The 24,511-nt window shown below is 33.2% G+C and overlaps 2 protein-coding genes across 2 annotated transcripts; both read right to left on the bottom strand.

Moving 5' to 3' along the window:
* Positions 1-807: 807 nt before the first annotated feature.
* Positions 808-18,354, bottom strand: CCHa2 (neuropeptide CCHamide-2). Its single transcript, XM_013311582.1, has 6 exons — positions 18,293-18,354; positions 8,689-8,763; positions 2,274-2,347; positions 1,806-1,938; positions 1,524-1,600; positions 808-992 (listed from the first exon to the last, which is right to left on the bottom strand). The coding sequence occupies exons 2-6, from the start codon at positions 8,756-8,758 to the stop codon at positions 933-935; spliced, it is 414 nt and encodes a 137-aa protein (XP_013167036.1). The 5' UTR covers positions 8,759-8,763; positions 18,293-18,354; the 3' UTR covers positions 808-932.
* A 5,196-nt stretch (positions 18,355-23,550) lies between these two features.
* On the bottom strand, positions 23,551-24,511 carry LOC106117345 (uncharacterized). The gene is made up of 2 exons (XM_013311620.1): positions 24,432-24,511; positions 23,551-24,135 (listed from the first exon to the last, which is right to left on the bottom strand). Exons 1-2 carry the CDS (start codon positions 24,447-24,449, stop codon positions 23,587-23,589), a joined length of 567 nt encoding a protein of 188 aa, XP_013167074.1. The 5' UTR covers positions 24,450-24,511; the 3' UTR covers positions 23,551-23,586.

The raw sequence follows: 24,511 nt of genomic DNA, 5'->3' as shown, positions 1-24,511 counted from the left end.
ACGAAGTCGCAGACCACAGCTAGTAATATTTAAACACCATTATCAATTGTATAAATAAAAAAAATTAAATCTCTCTTTCCTGGTAGCTTGTTTTTTCCACTGGCGTTGTTCCTGCGTCGCACATCTTAGTGGAAACTGGTACTAAGGAGTTTAATATAAAAGCAGTTTATATTCAGCCAACTCAGGTCTTTGTTAAGGTCATTAAATCAGAAAAAAAAACACAAATAAAGTTCTGTAACCATTTATTGACACATAAAACATTCTTATTAAGAAACAGTCATAAAGATATATAAGAGTTTACAAACACGTTAATGATGGTAAACTTATGTCTTATTAACACGACTAGAAAGTTCTAATACTTGGTATTATTAGAGCATAAAAATCTTCGAAATTAGGTGAATCATAGATCATGTAGAGTTAGAGGGATCATTTAATTTTTAGGTATAATGTACTCTAAATGTCTTTGATACATTAATAAAAAGTAAATTAAAAATAAAAAGAACATAAAGTAACTGCCAGCCTTTTGAAATGAATATTAGAATTAAATTGCAGAAGACTAAATAATAAATAACGTCTCGAAAGAATTTTATAATTGACGGCAAATTTTATAATTATATACTAATAAGATTTTTAAATCTTAGAATAATTACGTTACATAGTTACTATAATTTATAGGCTTTTCTTTATATATTCCTTATATGAAATTGAAGTAAGCTTGTTTGTAAGGAAAACATCAAAACTAATTAAAAATTGTATAATAATTTCCAAGCATAATATAAACTTAATACCTAAAATTTCAAAGAAGTGTCTATTCTTTATTTACTGTTAGTTTAATCTTTGACAAAAAGTAGAGTTTAAACTTAAAAGTATAAAAACAAGCTTACTTCGCACAACACACTCGAGAGTGACAGAGAGGCGTAGAGTTCTGGCATTTACAAGGTCTCGATGAAATATCCGTCGTCGTTGCTTTGTGATCGCCTGTAGTTCTCCATCTGGAACAATAATGTATCATTTATCCACTGACCTTGCCTATTTTCTACATCTCTGATTTACGTACATTTACATCTCTTTTCTTACACTGTAACCAATTTCATAGCTATAACTTCACTGTCACCCGCGACTCCGTCCGCGAGGAATTAAAAAAAGTCGGGTGATGATGTTTCTTGCCTAATCATCATCATCATAAGCTCACTATACCTCACAACTGACGGGCTCGAAGCCTAAAGATATGGGTGACTAGGTCATAATCAATTACGCTGGCCCAGTGCGGGCACATCACGCACATCGTTTGTATTTCTTCTCAGATATGTGCAAATTCTATCACGATGTTTTCCTTCACCGTAAGAACGTCAGATGTATATATCTAATTCATAAATCGAAAAACAAATCGATGCATGGCGGTGATCGAACGTGGATCGTCTAGAATATGGTCCGGTTCGGTCAAGTTCATAAAAACTGCTCCACCGATGTTCATGCGTTGGTTGAGTACTGCTAATATTATTAAATTATCTTAAAATACTTACCCAATGTTTCACAATGTTCCTCAACTTGTACTTAACGACATCGCGGGCAACGTTGTTGTCATCTCTTTCATACGCACCTAAAAGAAAAGGATGCAGTTGTGTCAAACGGATCTAATTAAAATCAACCAAAATATATTAATTTATCCTCGATTAAAAACGAAGAAACAAATGAGAGATTGAAGTTAAAATCTATCTTAACAACTTCACACACATGTTGCACACAACACGAGGTGTGCAACTTCTTTAGAAAGTTATTCTAGGAAATTCTAATGGTATTCATACCTCCATCTCTAATGGGTATGATGTCATCGCCAGTGGGCAGCAGACCGCTGTAGCCAGAGCGTGGGTAGCCGGGGTGCGGTGGCGTCTCCTCCTGTCCCAACTGGCGACGCTCCAGCAGACCACCGCTGGTGCCCTGAGGTAAAACAGCATAAGATAAAACACGTTAATAACCCAGTGGGTTAGATGTTACAAATTTTCATTTGTCGCAATCCTGGCACACCCCTCATTCATTCTTGAGTGGCCCACCATGAGTATTTTACCTATCTGGTCGATAAAAGACAGTCTAGGTCAACGATATACAGTGATACTCGTATTAAAATATAGCGAGAATCATCAAGGTAAAATATGATTATCAAGTATTTTGTTGTTACCACAAAATAGAAAATCTAATCCTAATTCCTTAGTTTTTACACTTACATTGGATACCTCTAAGTTGTGAAGACAAAAATACAACGTGGGTTTACTTACATCCATGATTGAATTATCGCTTGATCTCTTGCCGTGTCCACCAAAGCAGGAGTGGCCAAAAGCAGAGCATCCACCTAAAACAAAAGACAAGACAATTTACGTTAAAAAAACTTACGATAATTAGTAAATTGGTTTTATCATATTCCCTACACCTTATTTTTTCGATCAAGAAAAAAAGAAAAATAAAACATTTATTTTCACACACAAAACACATACACAAAAAAAATATTTTTCGATCGATGTTGTGACAGAAATTGTTACAATTTCTCTTTATTACCATGCCATAAAACGATCATCATAATTTGAAACATAAATTTAGCTTTCAAAAAAGTATCCTAAAGAAATATATCCGATAATTTCACTTGCAGAAAATACTATTTTAGCTCACGGTCACAAACGTTTGTCTTTTCGTTCTAGTGTAGAATTGGGAGGTCCAGTTTGCACAAGGATCGTACATTGTCGTCCATTCGTTTGCTTTGTGGCCGTTTATTCTAGTTTTAACGAACGAGTGACGTCATATCGTACGTATTATTTGTCATGAGAGTCTTCAAAATTATTCTTAAAAGAGTATCAGAATTCACGCAAAATATTAATTTAAAAATCTTCCTATATTTTAAGGAATCGATATATAAAATTCCTTCTTAAAAAGTTGCATTTTTCTTGATCAACATAGTCTTATATTTAAATAGCTGTCGCCTGCGACTCCGCGCGAAATAAAAGAAAAAAAAACGGAATTAGTTGCCTATGTGTCCTTCTAGACTATGTTATACATCTATTTAAAATTTCAGCAAGATGCAGCCGTTGTGGATAACCTTCAAACGAACTATCCAACCATCAAAACATTCGTATTTATAATATCAGTAAGCTTCTTTTAAACATTTTTATTTGTTACGTACCGGCTATCATTATTGATCTATACCAAGTACTCAGAAAGAAAAACGATAAAGAATATGCCATACTATGCTCATACAGCAAGGTAAGTTGGATATCGTCTCATTTTCCGGTATTTACGGGCAAATGATAGGTCGCCATTTGAATGAGGAAATGGTCCAACTCTAATCTCGCCCCGTACAAATTGTTACTTGATTCTTATAAGATTACAATTTTCAGGTTCATTTCTACACTAAGAATACAGTATTAACATGAAATACTATCTTAATATGGTAATCAAATATGTAGTTTGTCTTCTATTTAAAGAACGATTTAACTCGATGATTCCTTAAGTTGTCAACACTGTCAAACTGTCAAGAAAGACCTTATATGTTAATTGAACTTCAAGCAACTGTTTAATGTACGCGTTCATTAGCCCGTGCCGGACGCACCACACGCAACACCCGCAACGGATTTTAGTTTGCTTCGATCCGCGCCGCTTATATTAACACAAAGCAAATCCGTTAAATCCAAACATGCGGTGCGGACCAATGAACGCGTACCTTTAAACAAGTATTAAATTAAACTAATTACGGTAATCTTACTAATATTATAAATGCGATTGGATGGATAGATGGTTGTTTGTATCAGTTTCCAGAACGGCTGCATGGATCTTGCTGAAATTTGACACAGACGTAGAGTATAGTCTGGAAGAACACATAGGCTACTAAGTTTTTTTTTAATTCCGCACGTACGGAGTTGCGTGCAACAGCTAGTATGATTACAAAGTAAAGTGTACAATATACTTGTCATGAAATGTATAATTTTGTTATCACAAATATTCAGTGCAGTTCAGTATTCAGTATACGAGAGGTAGTATGCATTCCACTTATTAAATTTGTGTCCGCAACGTTTTCACGTGAATTGTTCTGATCGGATTGTATGCATACTAAACCTTGTTATTGCGAGGGGAATGTTTGTCAGCTTACCTGTATTTATTACCTATTTGCCGAACACCTAAATGTATTTTGACGCAAATAGATTTCTACGATGACAATCCAAATATTCGACAGTGAGTTTCCACTGATGGAATAACTGTGGAAACACAGGGATCATCATCATCAGCTCAATATACGTCCCCACCAAGGGGCTCGGAGCCTACACTAAGTTATGGGTCTAGGCCACGCTAGCCCTGGTTGGTTGATTTTACACATATCTTTGAATTTCTTCTCAGATATATGCAGGTTGCATCACGATGTTTTCCTTCGCCGTAAGAACGTCGGATAAATGTATAATACATATGTGAATCGGAAATCGAAAAACACATTGGTACATGGCGGGATTAGAACCCAGGACCTGCAGATTTCAAGTCAAGTGCTTGACCCCTGAGCCACCGACGTTTACTTTTATTGATAATATTTTTGTCGCCTATGCGTTCCAAAACCACTGAACTCACTGTAATAATATACTTAAGAGGCCTTAGAAAGTCTGTGCTTTAATATTTTTTTTAAATAAATCAAAACTCCTTCTTTAATTCAGCCAAAACACTTGCACTATGACATTTCTTAATAAGGTTATATAGATTTTTCAATTAATTTTGACATTGGCATTGTAAGTTCCACTAGTAGTTTATATAACTATCGTCTTGATATTTCTAAAATAAACGGTTCGATATAAGCGACTAAAACTGTAAACCAATCCGATTACCTCTAACGAAGCTCGTGTGATGGAATCGACCCACGTGACGATGCGTACACATCTGACCGTTTAGAGGCAACATATTACATGACTACTTAATTTCAGTCACTCTAGTTTTACCTTACTAGCCCAAAAGACAGAAGAGTGTACGAGTTACTCAGGGATGTATTTCATGTGTATACAGGATGGTCTTTTTTGTTGTTTGGACAAAATGTTTGGATTTAAAAAATCTCCTTAATTGTTAAAATTAAGCAAATTCAAACATAAAAAACTGAATTCAAAATTTTTCAAGAAAAGTTTCAACCTTGTATATACGTTTGGTAGTAAACTCATGTATCTTAAATGATGTTATATTCTTGGAAAACAATGTAGCAGTCATTGAAAACTACTTTTATAAGTAATAACTTAAGCATATACTTAAAGCTTCTATTCATAACTTATCGTCACCTTATTCATGTGATCTTTTGTTATTTAAGTCGTAACTTTTATCTTAACTTTTCTTATTGTTTCGTTCTTCAGATTTGGTGTATCGTAAAAGATAACACACGTATGAACTTTTATTAACAGTAAGCATAAAATTATTTATCTTTCGGTAATAATTTTAAAAAGTTGAAAATACAAAAAGATTGTCTATGGTCTTATGAAATATACTAAGAAAGGACACGAATAGAATTATAACTCAAACTTATAAACTAATATAAAACAAGAAACCTAAATGCAAAGATATCCACTAAAAAACGTATAAACCCTGCCAGTTGTTCAAACAATATTCTTTAAACTATAAAGAACTTTGATGTCTAAACCAGTAGGAGGCGCTGCTATCGCAGTTGAATCTGTCAGAATATATATAAAACCTACTTAGAGATTGAAAGTGACATAAAAGAAAAATAATCTCATATGACAGGTACAATACAAAGAGGATCTTGTGACATTGACGTTTACAGAGGGGCGCTAGTGAGCTGTCATAATTTAGTTTAAATTATGCCCACCGGTTCAGAAAGTCTTGATGACATTGACTTCTTAAGACATTACAGATGTACGGATTACAAAAAAAAGCTTAGTAAAATTTTCATTAATCGAATTGACAGCTATGATTACCTCATTTGGTGGAGTGAGTTCATGCACATTTTTGTTTGAACCGTACTATAATATGTGATATATCTATCCAATCGCTAACTATCATAGTGAAATTATTATTGGAAAATATATGACTAAAAATTCCAGAACTTATGTTAGTAGCCCGCGGCGTTATTCCCCCACGTCAAAAATAGTAAATACCGGTGAGTTATTCGATTTTAGAGTTTTACTAGAATTTCCTAAAATAACGTTATGAAGTTACGGTGGTCGAGTTAAACTAGAATTTTTATTTTCGTTCAAAATTTTTATAAACCTTCTTTTTTACTTCTTAATATTTTTTTAAATAGTGAATAATTATCTTAAAGTTAAGAATGTTAATGTTATAACTTATCAAACTTAATACAGCCCTCAAAATTGATAAATGATTACTCAGAGACTTCCTTAGTGTTGATTTAAGCAACAAAAATGTCATACAGCACTTTTAATAATTGTCATAATCAAATCCCATTTGTAGTTCCAACTTTATAAGTTGCATTGTATTCAGAATAATGATGTAAGTTATGAATTCGAATAATTTGACTAGAATATGTACACAACTTTTGCTTTGAAAGCATCAAAACTATTCAGAAATGTTAAATCATTAGTCGAGTTACTTAAAATTACTCGTAAATCTTAAACTAAACGTCTAAATTTACAAATTCCTATTAAAGTGGAAAGTTCGTTATTTTTAGGGTTCCATACCTCGAAAGGAAAACGGAACCTTTGTAGAATCACTTTGTTGTCCGTCCCTCTGTCTATCAAGACCCTTTTTCTCAGGAACGTGTAGAGGTATCAAGCTGACTCCTGAGCCACCGACAATCTCCAATGTATGTAATATATAACACATGATGTAGTTAAGGTTTTATGTAACCAACATGCAAAGTTTGAACGTAAAGTCAAACGTAAAGTCAAACGTAAGTAAACCTCAATTGACTTTAAGTCAGCTGCGAACTTCTGGCGGTGTTGGCCGCATAAACATCGTCTTTTGTTTGTTCCACTTTGTTTCCCAACTTGTATCGTTTATTCATTACGAAACTAAAAGTGTACTGTGTTAAATAATTAATTAGAAAATATTTTCTTTTACTCAGTTTTACATTTATTTACCAATATTTTTAAATAATAGATCCTTCAGCAAAGAAAAATTTCTTTCATCCTAAGAATATCGTACTATAGTTTAATTAAAATTGCTTCAATAGGTTAAAACGCGAAGGGAATAAATAAACAAACATTTCTTATTCCATACTAGCTGTTGTCCGCGAATCCATCCGCTTAAAATTAAAAAAAAAACTTAATAAGTAGCCTCTGTGTTCCTCCAGACATTTTTCTATATGTATGCCAAATTTCATCGAAATCCATCCATCCATACATTCGCATTTATAATATTAGTAAGATATAAAATTGTCATGTCACAATATTAGTTACCTTTGAAACGGCTTGACCGATTTTTATTATATTTTATATGCATATTCAATAGGTTGACAGCTACTTACTTTAAAGTGGTTAGCAACAGTTATATAATAAGTTATCGTATAAAAATTCCGTTAAATCAGTCATAAATTCTTAGGTTTTTATTTATGTAAAAAACCTCCTGTATAATCCAAACAAAATATTATATAAATTGTTTCTTCAAAGTATACAATTGAGAATTCAAAACATACTAACAAATACAATGTATTATCCCTTTTCAAACGGTCTAAATGAGGTAGTAATATTGTACCTTCTTTCAGATTACTGGAGTAAATTCGAAGTCGAGTGGAAAAGGTGTAATGAAGTCGGACGCTCGAACGAAACCTCAATGTTGTGAGTTAAAAACGTTGATTGCGGTTCATAAATAGGTGGCCCAAACATACGTGTTTATCTAAAGGGATCAATTATTGAATACGAAGGTATTCGAGGATAAAATTTAATTTAAATTACGTTCTTTTAAGGATATTTTTTAAAGCAAATATTTTGTTTTACTGTTTGTAAATATTTGTCGGAGCACTCATCTGTCTTGTACTTATGCTTATGTGGGGTGAGCGCACTAGTTTTCGTCCCTCAGATCGACCTACCATTCCCTTCTTAGAAGTGTCTGAATAATTTGTTTCCTTTTTTATCAAATTTTATATTATAATTATAATCAATAGACTAGAAGTCGCCCGGGACCTAATCAGCTATAATTTCCAATCAAAAGTGGCGTCCAAATCGGGCTTCCCTTTTCTGACATTCCAAAACAGACAATTTTCAAAATTAATTATGTTCTCAAAATATATTCTTTATATTATTATACATAAAGATAATCCATAAGAATTTCTGTGTTATACAATAGCGAAATAAAAGAGATATAAAAATGAATACGGCTGAAACAACTGACAGTCATTTGCCAGCTCTTGTCCCACGAGTGTACATTCCGTCATAAAGACGAAGACCCTTGCACTAAGTTGCTGTATAAAGGTGAAAAGTGCCCCTACCGCAACGACCGAAACACATAAACTGAGTAAATAAAAGACATACTTATTTATAAAACCCCTTTTCCACTAAGCGACTAGTTCCTCGAATTCTAAATGTAAAAACAACCGCGCTATTGAAATTTTACTCCATGTTACTTTTGAGGACATTAAAAGTAAAACTTATGGCTATTTTATTAAGTAGCCAAATATGTGTGATATTATTTCGCACATAGTAATTACAAATAATGCGCGTGAGGTTCGCATTTTAAGTCATCAGTGGAAAAGAGTTTAAAATCACTTACGTTTCGCTCCGACACCGACCGACAGCACGAGGAGAGCGCCAAAGAGTATAATCAACATGTTATGCGCCATTTTCACTGCAACAAGAAGAGTTAATAACTTATTACACAGAAAAAAAAGGTTACATTACTTTTAAAAAGTAATCGCCTAAGTGTGTAATCAATTTCCTTTCGTTACACTCTATTTCAAAAACTTCGTACACAAAAACAACTTTCTATTATCCACGCCGATTTCTGTTGAATAATACGATTTAAATTTTTTTATTGTTTAACTAGCGACTTCGTCCGCGCGGGATTTAAATAAACTAAATAAGTAGTTTACGTGTTCTTCCAGACTATGTTCTACATCTATGCCAAAAATTAAGATACGGTGAGCCGTTCCAGAATACCTTCTAACATCCATCCACTCATCTATTCGCATTTATAATATAAGTAAGATGAACAATTTACAATTAATTTACGGATGAAATTTTGACAATTAAAATTCAAGATTAAAAAAACAAATATGACGTCACAATTAAAATCAACACAACCTCTTATAATTCATTAAAACACCTTTTGTACTCTGAACCTTTGAACTTAGCGGTTCTCCCTTAAGAATAACACTTTTTGTTACAAGTTTTAATTACAATGAAAAGAAATTACAATTCATTTGCGTATCTAACTTTTTTCTTTTTCTAATTGTCGAATTATGGCAACACTTATAAACTCCTTTAACATCAAAGTGAAAATATAATAGCTTTTAGGTTTACAAAGCCAATATAAACTTAGTACCAATATTTCGTAACTTATAAAATGTTTTTGTGACAAAAAAGTATCTGAACGTCTTCCGTCGGACATTATCATGTATATATTTGACTAGCTATTGCTCACGAATCTGTCCGCGCGGTATAAAAAAACATAATTAGTAGCCTATGTATTCTTCTAGACTAGGTTCTATATGTATGCCAAATTTCATCGAGATCCGTACAGCCGTTCTGTAGATACCTTCAAACATCTATCCTTTCCATCCCTCTAAACATTCGCATTTATAATATTAGGAAGATAGAATTTCTATAATTTGAATTAGACTGCTTTATTAATTTGAACACAACAAAAACTCAAAAGACTTATGTCGCGTTGAGGTGAAGAAGAAGACGTGCGTGAAGTGGAAGCAATTCCGCGTTTCGTCTGATGAGCGTGCGTCCCGGAGGCCTAATTTAGTCCTCTTTCCCTTCCCACACTTTTTCTTATAAGGAAAGGATAGGAAGTGGAAATGGACTTTCCGGATGAGAGGATGCATGGAAAGGAAAAATATTTTCTTTCTGTGCATCCTCTCTTCCGTCGATCAAAGGTAGGCAACGCATATGCAATTGCGTATGTCTATGGGCAACGGTCACTTTCAGGTGGCCGCTCGCTCGTTTCCCACATTATGATATAAAAAAAAGGTTATGTGGGCCTAGTAGGAATATTTGCGACATGCGCATAAGTATCATCACCGACAACATTTTTTATTATAATTTATGCAGACCACCTATCGGCTGTAAAATGCACTAAAAATCTCATACTAATATGAACATAACTGACGATGACGTAACGGAGATTCTTGTCACAAATATTAGTGCTAGGCCCACTATTTCCGGAAGAAGTTGGCATAACTTAAACACTAAAATCAAAAGAACTTATCAGATAAGTTTTAAATTATGTAATTGCAAAATCAGCAATGAAAAATTTTCTAACAGTCTTAAGATTAATCAACTACAACAAGATGTGGACAGAGTGAAGTGGAACAGACGAATTTGGAAAGCTGATCCCACCACCATGTGGAATGCAAGCTAGGCAGAGAGCGAGAGAGAGAGAGAGAGACAGAGAGAGAGAGAGAGACAGAGAGAGAGAGAGACAGAGAGAGAGAGAGTCTTAAGATTAATCGTTATTTTATATTGACTTTTTTGAAATATATATCTTAGAAAGACTAACAACTTGTCGTTAATGAATTTCGTACCATGTATTCAAATACATTCAAAGTAACGTAATCTGCTAACAATTTACATCTATTCAATTTGTGTATGGAATGAATTTGTAAATTACGCCCTATTCACTATAAAACGAATATCTAGTCAAAATATTTTTAGTTTTTTTTACTTTACTCTCTCGCCTCTGGACACATTTTTAAAAACAATGTCTATAATTGACGGATCGTTGGCTCAACGGTGACTTGACTTATAATCTGGAGGTCCTGTGTTCTAAGCTATGTACCAATGTGTTTAACATATATACATTTTATTCGGTGTTTTTACTGTGATGAAAAACATCGTGAAGCAACTTGGACATATTTGCGAAATGATTAAAAGATATGTGTGAAGTCAACCCCGCACTGGGAAAGCGTGGTTGAGGCCATAGCCTAGTCACCTAAGTTGGATAGGCTGTGATACGGCTTAGTAAGCGTAATATAGAGTTATTAAGAACGATAAGCACGTAAATAAGAATACAATGTAATTGAATGTATTGCTTCAAAAGTAGAAGACCGAAGACATTGGATAAGAGTGAAGTCAGATATGACGGCTGATATAGAAGGAAGAGTAATACTGTGCCGACCCTCTACAGGGAGGTAGGTTGATGATGATTTTTAAATTGTCGTTATCATCGTGTATTAGAGCTTAAGGTGTATAATTAAATTGAATTTACACAAGGTCCGACCTCTAAATCTTTTTACTTAAGGATAACATTGTTAAGAACCGCACTTAGCAAACCTTTGTAATGGATGTCCGTAATGTAACGTCACTTGCAATTACTTATTTATATAGAAAAATAATCTCTTAAGTTTATGTTTCCACTGGGGAAATTGACAACAAAATGTTTTATATATACCTTAATAAATTTGTAAGAGCTTACCAAAAAAAAACTCCATGTAAAAATTTCTAATAAAGATTTGATCCGTTCATACATCGATATAAATAAGTCGTAATGATTAAATGACAAATATATTATACCAATGTAATCAACAATGATATTACCAAATAAGTAAGCGTCTTTTCAACTTAGAAAAGGATATATAGAAATAGGGTAGAATTTTTCGTATCAACCAATTACATTATGAAAACTATATTGTGGAAAGTATATGAAAATATTTACCAAAAATAGACTCTTTTCATCGTACTTTCATTATATATAAAACCTAATATTAAAAAATAATAAAAATGTATATTAGTTTTTTTTTGTGACTGAGTAGTCACTGCCTTGAAGAGGCATTTACAGCTTCACCGGGTTTGAGGTGGCCGAGCGAACTTGTGTCTTGTTACTCTTAAGCGATCCTCGTCTAAGACTAACAAGACACAAGGGCTCAGGAGCCTCGGCACGGGCTGTTACTTCGTTATTGTTACCGGATTGGGAGATCACCGAATTCTAATGAATCTAAATGATTAAACATATTAATTTATAAATAAAAATTGTGTTTTATTTTTGTATTATCTGTAGATGGCTTGAGCCATTAAAAACCTCGTGTTTAAAGCGAGTGATTAATTAAATATTAGATATTTAATTAGAGATTATTTGCAAAAATAACTTAACAATTGTAATTTTGATGAGCGAAATTCGTTTTGATTTAATCTTACCTTTTGTAAGTTCTTTTTTTTAAAATGTACTTTAATTAGCTTCAAACATGAAACAAATGATGTCAAAACAAAACTCAGGGGCGTCGAAATTACACAGAAGTTTTGTGATGAAAGGGAAACAATATAACCTCAAGCAATTCCCAAACATGAATATATTGTAATGGTTAACACGCATATATCTTACTAATATTTTATAATATTAGTAAGATATATGCTAGTTTATACTAGCTGTCGCCCGTGACTCCGTTCGCTTGGATATATAAAAAAACTTAATTTGTATAGCCTATGTGTTCTTTCAGACTTATACGTATGCCAAATTTAATCGAGATCAGCCGTTCTAGAGATATAATCAAACACCCATCCATCCACCCACATCACATCCATCTAAACATTCGCATTTATAATATTTGTATGTTAAATAAAAAGCAGCTCTTCAACACACAAATTCGAAAATGATCTAAACTACTTCACCAATTTGGAAGCCGTTCTTGAGTTATAAATAGTGTAACTAACACGACTTTCTTTTATACATATATATAGATGTTTAGATGTATGGATCGATGGATGTTTGTTAGAAGGTATCTGCAGAACAGCTTCATGGATCTTGATGAAATTTGGCATAGATGTAAAACATAATAAATAATAACACATAGACTACAAATTAAATTATTTTTTTTAATCCCGCGAATTTGCCGCCGACAGCTAGTTTAGGTATAAAAGTAATTCCGCGGACGAGAGCGAAAGCGTGCCCGTGGTCCCGTCCCGATGCGTTGGAGGAACAGAGGGGTTTAGTGGGTATGCCTCCGCTATGGAGGAGAATCCCACATAACTACCGCGTCCCCCCCGGGGGCGCGGAGTATGCATAAAGCATTCCCCTCTGAAAAAAAAAGGTATAAAAGTAATTATAATTTGATTTCTCGGATTGCAGTCAAATCATACCTTAATTATCTTTTCCTTTAATAGTGTAATTAAAACTAACATCATGAAACACTAATGTTCCATTTTATTAATGTTTTATTACACAAACTAAAAGGTAAATAAAAGCTTATTTTACTTCGATATTATTAATTAGAATTTATAGTACCATAGTTTTCATCTTACGCAATAACTCAACTTAAAATGGAACGGACAGAGAGGACTGTGGCTATTTCCACTAAGCGCGACTATAGTCGCGTGTCTAGCTACTACGTGGAAATTATAATTTAACCTCACTTTTTGGCAGTGCTGATTCTTTTTTTATTCCTAAGTAACGCGACTTTTTAACTTGTATAGATATTTTGTTACTTTATTTATGTTTTCAGGTTTTATCTTGGCTCTACCGTATTGAATAAGGTTAAATTAACATGCTTCAAAACATGTTTACTTTTTTATTTAATATTTATTTCCACAAAAACCATGAAAGCATCTTTATTTATTATATTTTTAAATATTTAACTTGTCAGTGGAAACATAGTAAATGCGAAGTTTCTTACGTCAAACTTAAAAACATATATCCGTCAAAAGATAATTCCTACCTAGACTATATGTAAGGTAACAACTGAACTTGATTTGATTTCACAAACGGATGCAAAACTTTAAGTTAGTAAGTTACTTTAAAGTTATATAAGTTTAAAGGACTTCATTCTTCGGGATTGAACATGAGTCGATTCTGTTTGCCTTTACTTATGTGAACTGAACGCTGTGATCGTCAGTAAACTTTCAAAGTTCATCTCCATGTGCATAAAGTATTTTAAATTTATTAAAAACTTTTTAAAAAACTAAACCGGTAAATTAGCATTTTAGCAGTGGTAGAGCACACTTAAACATCGCACGAATTGGCCGTATCGTCCGGTGCAATACCACACAGAAGACAGGCGTCAAGTGGAAGCAATCTCGCGTTTCGTCTGATGAGGGTACGTTCCGAAGGCCTAATTTTAGTTCTCTTTCCTTCCCGTCTTCTTTCTTATAAGGAAATGATGGGAAGTGAAGTGATTTTCCGAATAATGCATGGGAAGGTGGAATGTTCTCTTTCTGTGCATTCCTTTCTTCCGTGAATTAAATGTAGGCAACGCATATGCAATTGCGTATATCTGTTAGCTTATAATTCCCTTAAAAGCTTAAATGATATTGCTTTAAATAAGTACCACAGCTAAAAATATAAAAGAATCTGTTATTTTAAATAACAAAGGTATTAATAGCATTTTAATACTCAAGCTTCAAGGTAAAATAATTAAAAAAAACATAAATACTTTATCGAAGTTAAGGCCGATTATATTTAAAATTTGTTAAATAACTTCAAATAACACTGTCCGCTGAGAATTAAGGAAACCCTTTGACGAAAACAAAAAAAGTTATCAATTTTGCTAAAAAGGTTTTATAAAAACTTCCTTAACTATAAATAATTTCTTTTTAATTATTCAAAAGGTTGACAATTATCATTTTTAAACACACGGCTATTGTAGTATTGCAGTATTAGTGTACTTAATTAAAACTATCAGGGTTGCCACAAATATCTATAAAACTTAATAATATTATATTGAATATAATTAAAATAATCCAGCATACAAGTTCAAATCGCCAACCATAAGAACAAGGCAAAGTTAGAAAATAGTTTCCTTATTTTCTCAAGTATTAATATTACTTTACAGGTTAAGTAAAAAGGTATTGTTAAGTAACTTTCCCTTAAGAATTAAACTTACTCTGATTAGATTAAGCTGGGTACAAAAGGATTATAGGATTAACACTCCTTGAACAAAACTAACACACAATCAATTTCTTTTAATATATTATTAGCTGACGCCCGCGACTCCGTTCACGCTGAATTTAAAAAAAATAATTAGAAGCGTAAGTCTTCTTCCAGGCTATGTTCTACGTCTATGACAAATTTCAGCTAGATTCATCCAGTCGTTCTGGACATACCTACTAACAAATATCCATCTATACATACATATAAACTTTCGCATTTATAATATTAGTATATAGTAAAATGAGTCTGCTTCATTATTGATTGTATTAAACCTCGAATTCGTGTCATATCTTTGTTATAATACATATCTTTGTAAACTTTTTTTTTATATCATAAGGTGGCAAACGAGGGAGCGGCCACTTGAAATCGCTGAAATAGCGAAGTGACCGTTGCCCATAGACATACGCAATTGCATATACGTTACCTACCTTTAATCGACGGAGGAGAGGATGCACAGAAAGAAAATATTTTCCCTTTCCATGCATCTTCTCATCCGGAAAGTGCACTTCCACTTCCACTTCCCATCCTTTCCTTAAAAGAAAAAAGTGGGAAGGGAAAGAGGACTAAATTAGGCCTCCGGGACGCACACTCATCAGAGAAAACGCGGAATTGCTTCCACTACACGCCTGTCTTCTATGTGGTCGTGGTATTTTATCGGGCGAGCCGGGCCGATTCGTGCGAAGATGTTAAAGCGGGCTCTACCACTGTTAATTTACTATAATTTTGTATGAATTACAATAAAAACATTAAGTAAAGCGGTATGGTCGTGGCTACGATTGTACAACAAAAACTTCGTATTACAAAACAAAAGGAAGAATTAAAAATTAAACAATTAATAAAAAAAGTGTGAAGAAAATGTTATTCAGAAGTTAATTTTCCTTTATTTTAACAAAGCAAAAGGTAATCTGTCACAATATTTTTTTAAATAATGAAGCCATTTAAAAGATATTTGTAAACTTTGTTATTGGCTGAATGTTTATTCTTTTGTTTTAAATTACAAAATTGGTGGAAATAAATTGTAAGAGAATTGTTTGATCGTAGGAAAATTAGAGGTTTTCCTTATTTAAGGAATATTAATCACAAGTAACTTTGATAAACAAAATAATTCTTTAACTATAAAACTTAAGGATATATAAAGGAATAACTGATTGAACAGTGGTAGAGCCCGCTTTAACATATTCGCACGAATCGGCCCGGCTCGCTCGGTGAAATACCACCACCACACAGAAAACAGGCGTGAAGTGGAAGCAATTCCGCGTTTCGTCTGATGATTGTGCGTCCCGGAAGCCAAAATTAGTCCACTTTCCCTTCCCACCCTTTTTCTTATAAGGAAAGTATGGGAAGTGGAAGTGGACCTTCCGGATGAGAGGATGCATGGAAAGGGAAAATATTTTCTTTCTGTGCATCCTCTCCTCCGTCGACTAAAGGTAGGCAACGCTTATGCAATTGCGTAAGTCTATGGGCAACGGTCACTTCGCTATTTCAGCATTTCAGGTGGCCGCTCGCTCGTTTGCCACTTTATGATATAAAAAAAAAATTAATCACGAATTAAGATCCATAAATTATGCATACATAATGCAAAGTATCATTAACCAATAGTAACTTAGGGTTACTAATATTATTCATGTTACGGTGAGAAAGGTATACTGGAAAAATAACTCTAAAACAAGAATATTATTTGTATTCAATCATAGAAATTTTGTTATTCCGTTATGTAGATAACCACTTAGCCGATTGTCTTTGCAAATCGTCGTTGAATAATGTAAAATGACCGTGAATAAGAAATTATAATATTTATCCCAATTTATTCTTACTTAATCTTACTAATATTATAAATGCGAATGTTTGGATGGATGGATACTTGTTTGAAGGTATCTTTGGTTCGGCTGAACGGATTTTTATAAAATTTGGCAGACATATAGAACATAGTCTAGAAGAACGTATAGGCTACTTATTAGTTTTTTTTATTTCCGCTTGGACTAATTAAAACTAGTTATGAATATAAGTTAATAATAAAAGAGCAATGAGACATTTATTAAGGACGTTTAGTCTGAAATAATTTGACATTAACATAACCGTCTTCAGAAGTTAATCTTCTATTAATGGTACTCTGAGTTCTATAATGGTTACAAAAGAAGACCTAAAGGAGTTTGATAAATCTACACTATGGGACAGCTTAAGTACATAAAAGCGATTATATAATATATAATATACGCTGTTACGATACGATAGACTAATCAGGATCATTTGAGACCTATTAAACTCAATGCTGTGCAAATAATGAATACTATTTTCAATTCTCTGTAAATTAGTATTTATATTTAATAATAAAATTTTAAAAAAATAAAAAGGACTAATTTACTTACACGTTTTTATATTTCTGTCTTTTATATATATTGTAAAGTGGTAAACGAGCAAGCAGCTACCCCAATTTATCGAAATAACGACGCGACCGCTAACCATAGACATCCGTAATTGCAGATGCACTATCTACCTTTAATCGACGGAGGAAGGGGCCCACAGAAAGAAAAATTTTCCCCTTCTTATGCGCCCAATCCTCCGTCAAATGCGCTTCACATTCCCATCCTTTCCTTACAAGAAAAGAGAGAGTAGGGAGAGAGGACAAAGAATATGGAATTTATTTAAAGATTTATTGAAGAAAAAATTATAATCCAGCAAGCACACTCGTCAAACTAAACGCGGGATTATTTCCACTTCACGTCTGTCTTCTGTGTGGTGCAACAGATATTCGAGATATATGATTTTTTTTTCAGTAATACACACAGACACTCCAATTTAAATTAATTGTATGGATGACAATATTTTAAAAATATTAATATAAAAATCATTTTGATATTAAAAAAGTTGTAAAATTAAGCACGGATAAATTTTATAGTATTTTTATCGGAAAATTCAAACTTACGGTCCGGATGATAAGTTTAAAGTACAATAAAATGAGATACATCTCGCACAAATCTTTTAGTAAACTTTGGAGAAACATAATAATTTAAGTAGAAAAGTTTATGAAGGAATTATTCGAAACAAGATGGAAAAGTTTATTGCTTAAGAGACGAAATTGTTTAAAAAATATGGTGTGTACTATTTTTTCTATGTAATTTACATTATTAATTATTAAATTCTTTAATAACACTTTAAAACACCTATTTAATAATATATCCCAACAAAAAAAAAACTGGTTTTTATTTTGACGACAAAAAAAACTTTTGTATTTAAATCTTTCCCGAATTAAAATTTAAATATAAAATTAAGTTACAACTTTATTGGTACTTACCGATGGTTCTTGTCGAAGGTTGTCAGGGAAGTCAGCACATGTGACTGTGGGCGTGCAAGTTTGGTTGTGAAATGCGCTTGGGCGGGCGAAGCGGGAGCTTTTAAGCACCCGTCACAGAGCTTAAAAAGCGCGCGTAGGATGTTTTATACAAAGTAATGAATTAAATAGATCTGATAAATTTTTAAATACTGACTTTAATAATTAGTAGGAAACAAATTATAATTAAAAATATTTTATAGTAGCAAACTTTTCTTACAAGTTTTATAAAAAAAATCTAAATAAAATTTTTATTAAAATGTATTTGTCTATAAAATAGAGATTTTTATAACTTAAAATAATGTATAATAGGATTTTTTTTAATATTAGGTAAATATAAGTAAATATTCTTTTCATTATTTAAGTTTCAAAATTAAATTTGCCGATGCTATACTTAAACATTCATAATTTTAAACAACTTGAGGATATTACCCTTAAAATATGCAACAATGTATTAGGTACATAATTGGTTTACGTTAAATTAAAATAAAACTTAAGTCATGTCTGCAATATTCATAGGTCTACAATCCGCCCTGCGCTCGGCCACTCGCAGCACAGATTTGAAAGTCCGATGTTAGAAAGGGACGATGTCATCGCACCCTACATCTGTCTTTTTCCCGCCCAAACTTGACGCGCCAGTATCAAGTTATTAAAGTTGCAATCAGTTGATTATGGAGTTGTTTTTCATCAGTTTATTACAGCTGTAGGCACTCCAGTTGATTTTTAATTACGCATATTACTGCACGTTAACGTGGTATACATAAAGGCAATGAGATAGTAAATGTCAGGTGTTGTTATGTACTTAAACTACATAAATATAATTCTGTGATCGGAAACTAATTAAAACATTAAATAATCTTAGGGAACATATACATACTACGTGACCCGTTTAGGGGGAGCGGAGTCTTTAAAATACTACGGTCAGTCATAGGAGCGGGGGGGGGTTTAGATTTTAGTCACGTAGTTTTTACTTGTTTTTCTTTATAACACATAATTCACTAGTAATTTAGGAATGCATGCAGTCTTATGCTATAAAGAAGAGTATGAGCCAAAATATTTCTTTTTCAATTTTTACCTGTGAAATAAATGATTGAAAATCATAATTATGAATTACTACGTAAAAAGTAAATGGCCTCCCCCCCACCTTGATCTTGACATGTACTACGTAGGTTCACTGAGGGGAGGGAGGGGTCGAAAAAACTAAAACAAATAGGTCACGTAGTATGGGTATGTTCCCTTACTAATATTATAAATGCAAAAGTTTAGATGGATGGACGAATGGATGTTTTATTAGTAGGTATCTGAAGAGCGCATTCATGGAACTTGTTGAAATTTGACATAGATGTAGAACATAATCTAGAAGAACATATATAGGATACTAATTTTTTTTTTTCACGCGGACGGAGTTGCGGGCGGCAGGTAGTACTGAATTATTTACTATTTAAGGTATTGTAACGAATTTATTTTAATTGCTGCGGATTCATAATTATGAGTATACTAACTGTGGCCAGCGACTCTGTACGCGCGGAATACGATATCATAATTAGTAGCCACATAGGCTATGTTCTATATGTATGCTAAAATTCATCAAGATACGTTAAGAAATTTCGAAGATACCTTCAAACATCCATCCATCTAAACATTTGCATTTATAATATTAGTAAGATTAGATGAGCCGTTACTTTATCGCGTTTTACTAAGAACTTAGACTCATAAAAGTTATTATATTCATGGGGAAAATCTCAAAGCAAAGCCTCGCCTGCAGTTTGAATTTCCTACCACGTATAACCTCAATTACCTCGTAAGATTATTCTTTTCATTTCAAAATGTAACTTTATAATAACCTAAGACAACTAATTGCAGTTATCTTACATTTGTTCGAGAACAAAACCATTGTTGTACTGAATCTTATCATAGTTTTGTTTAACTTAAAGTTAATTAAAAAATAAAAACTTATTTTTTTACTTGACTGACAAAGAGGGTAATGTTTTTCGCATGTATGTATGTTTTTATTTATGTGAGTTTGTATGTATTATATTTTTAGACATTATTAATTAGAATCGTTTGGCGCGAATGACGTGCTTTCGTTACAAAGTCAAAAGACAGAATGATTAGTGAGGGGATATACCGGTACACCGGCATAGTGTCGGATTTTCTTCCTAAAAATATATTCCATTGTGACGGCCTTGAGCCTAAACGACTGGACTGATTTTGTCAAGTGAAGTGTCATTAAGTTAAGAACGAGTTTGAATCTCAGTCGCCCTATTTCTTCATTGCTATATCTATTTGAATTCTAAATAACCTTACTAATATTATAAAATCAAATATTTAGATGGATGAATGGATGTTTGTGAGAATGTATCACCGGAACAACTCAACGGTACTTGATGATATTTCGCACAGATGTAGAACATAGTCTGGAAAAACACATACAGTATTTATAAAGTTCTTTTATAGCCACGCGAACGGAGTCGCGGACGACAGCTAGTTTTTATCATAAAATAAGAAAGTGTTAACATAACAGTTTATTTTAGTTAAAGAATTATAAATAAATTAATACGCAGACAATAGATGGCGCGATCATCTATTATAGTCTCAATTATTCGTGTTTTTTCTATTTTTTTATATTAAGTTCAGGTTATTTTAGCCACTGAATTTTGGATAGTAGTCGTATAATAGCTTATTTGTTAATTTATGTATAAAGATAGTACAGAATAAAGTTATATCTCGTACAAATGTGTCCATTCCGACGTAAAAAGTAATAAATGTTCACGAAACATTGTGTGCATATATTTGCATAATACCGCGCTCGCAAAGTATCCAACAAACTTATGTAAATGTTCAAAAATTTTTGTTCATTATATCTCAGATACATTTATTCTTGTTTCAATTTTATCTCACTTTGGTTGATTTATTCAGAATTTATTATTGCCCTAGTTAGGAGCATTACTTCGTTTAAGTTTAAACAATCAAGGTACGACATGATTTTACTAAAACAATGAATTGACTAGACTACTGCTTACCATAGACAAGAAACTAACGTTACAGATGAGTTGCTTACCTTTTTTTTATATCATAAGCTGGCAAACGAGCGAGCGGCCACCTGAAATCGCTGTAATAGCGATGTGACCGTTGCCCATAGACATACGCAATTGCATATCCGTTGCCTACCTTTAATCGACGGAGGAGAGGATGCACGGAAAGAAAATATCTTCCCTTTACATGCATCCTCTCATCCGGAAAGTCCACTTCCACTTCCCATCATTTCCTTATAAGAAAAAGGGTGGCAAGGGAAAGAGGAATAAATTAGGCCTCCGGAACGCACACTCATCAGACAAAACGCGGAATTGCTTCCACTTGACGCCTGTCTTCGGTGTGGTCGTGGTAATTCACCGGGCGAGCCGGGCCATTTCGTGTGAAGATGTTAAAGCGGGCTCTACCACTGTTAAACATTTTGTTTAGTTGTATATTTATGGATTCTTACGGTGAAGGTAAACATGGTAATGAAACCTGCACTAATCTGCTAATAAATTCAAAGTGTGAAGTCGACCAACTTGCTTTGCCGATTGCAAGTCAAGTGCTTGACTCCTGAGCCACCGACGCTCCATCAAGCATAGCATCAAGGCAATGCAAATCCGTTTTATCCTTGCATCCGGCGCAGCCAATGGAAACGTACCTTAAGTAGCTTTTCGAAAAGCATTAAAATGAAAATATCAGTCAAAGAATTGCAGAGTAATATAAATTACCATTAGTTGACATGACAACTTATCTTCCAGAAGAACTCCAGGGAATCCCCGCCCATTTGGTATATTAATGTAGGTATTTATAAAGATATTTAATGGTATTCAGAGAAGTATATTATAAGAAAAAAGAAAGAGGTAGAGTCAGATAGAAATTTACCGTTTACCAAAAAGCCCAGGTCCAACTTCTATCTCAAAGGACTCTGTGATATCTCTATCTCCCTCTCTTTATCTTCTGTATTTCTCTTACCTAAACGTTACAAACATTTTTCTCAGTAAAAATGATGGTGACTAATTTAGTCCTGTCTCTCTTTAAATTATAACGAACAAATAATTATTTTCTTAAGCTTGGAACGATAAACAAACATATATGAGTGTGTTAATTTGAATTAATTGTACAACGGTACTTATTTAGTCGGGACAAACTTGAAATGATTATTGTTTGTTTTGAAATCCGTAGAAAGAGGGACTGTTTAACATTTTGAATTATTTGCTTTTCATTAAAGAAAGTCACACGTAATTATTTCACACAATCGTATACGACTCACAATAATTACTCAGAGGGCCTAGCGGGAAAATATGCGAGAAATTATTCGTAACGTCAACGACAAAATTTATATTAGATTTATATACCGCCCTCTATCGTTGAAGTAGGACAAAACTTATACTAATTTTGACATAATTTACGATGTCGATACGAAAGTGATAGTCACAAATCCGTCCTTAGCCCAACGAGTTGACTTTTTTTGTAAATTTATTTCAATCATTATGTATTTATTTTCATTTGAAAAACATTTTAAAACACTAATTTAAAAAGAAAGTTCTAGAATAATATAACTAAACAATCAGAAAACACTTTTCTCACGTGTTCCGTGGCATAGCATTCCAATTTTAAAAATGACAGTTCACCAACAAACAACAACATTTTGTTTTTCTTTAGAGCAATATAAAAGTAGAATTCACCAGTCAACGTCTACTTCATCCCAATATTCAATAGATACTATTGTATACGACGTTTACCACAAATAACACTGGCCTAATTGAAATAGTTCCAGTTGCTTTCAGTACAGTCGCCCACACCATTTGTCACTGCCTGTACCGCGTTGGAACATAGTTAGGAAATAATAATAGTGCAATTGAAAGATGTGTTCGTCTGTACAATAACATTTATCATAACACATCTGTAGAATTAGATAAAACATTTATTTTTTCTTCTTTTTAATTTCAAAAGGCATTAGAAACAACTAGCGCCATCTATTGAAATTTAACCGACATCTTATGCAAATGATTATTATTTTTGAATACAACGATTTTGTTACTTACCATATCTTATTATAAGCTTTATTTTAATAAATTCGTATCAAGTTCGAATCTTTGTTACCTTAATAACACATCTTTAATCTTGAAGGAAATTATTAAACCTTCATTTATAGCACATACCTATGATTGATGAATATTTTAAAATAACACAAAGGTGTTCTAACGCACACTATGCTTTAAAAGAGTTTTATGCAGAAGTTATTGTTGATACTCTCCTTCGCTGTTCTCTACCCCTTCCACGTTGTTTAAACTCCTTCTTGTCTTAATCATGTCCATCAAATCGACTTTCTGCATCGTCACTCTCACTAGATCTTTTAATATCTTCCTGATATCCTGGTCCTGTGATATTAGACTTCTAATATGCTGTCGTGTGAATTCAATATTTCTTCTGTTCGCTAACGGTGGCTGAAGTCCTGGTACTTGACGCATCTTCGGCCGCTTTGCTCGTTGATTTAACGTCGGTTGTGGCACTGGCTGCCTAAAAGGCGGTGGTTTCATCATCGCCGGTGATTGCCTGCTCATCATCGGCTCGTGTTGTGTATGCGTGCATTCATCACCGCAACACATGCTGCAGCACATCTTACACTCTTGTGTCGGCTGCGGTTGTGATCGTATTGACGGTGCGGTTACATCCTCTTTACGTTTGTGATTACAATCTTTATAATAAATAAGATTCTCGATACTCTCTTCTGATGATGAACCGTATCTCTTTGAGAGTACGTTTGAAAATTGAAGGGTTATTAGGATCTGAAAATTAAAGTTTTAATTAAGATAAGCTATCCCCCACCATGTGTTCCAGACTATGTTCTACATCTGTGCCAAATTACATGACGATCCGTTGAGCTGTCCCAGAGATACGTTCTAATAAACATCCATCCATGTAAACTTCCGGGTGTATAATATTAGTAAGATTACCAGAGAAAAGAAAATAAATGATTATGTTTAAATTCAATCATTGCAATTCTTAAGCAGTACGACACTAACATAAGACATTATTTAAAACACATAGAAGAAATTAACTCATTAAGAAAACGACTACCAACCGTTTCAAGTAATTCCATTATAAAGGTATTTGAGTGAGAAAAATGTAATGTGAAGTATAGGACCTTATCACAACTCCCGG

Source organism: Papilio xuthus, unplaced genomic scaffold (genome assembly GCF_000836235.2).
Source record: "Papilio xuthus unplaced genomic scaffold, Pxut_1.1 DF829567.1, whole genome shotgun sequence".
In the NCBI taxonomy this organism is placed as follows: Eukaryota; Metazoa; Arthropoda; class Insecta; order Lepidoptera; family Papilionidae; genus Papilio; species Papilio xuthus.
Note: the sequence above shows the minus strand (reverse complement) of the source record. Positions and strands in the feature narration are given on the sequence as shown.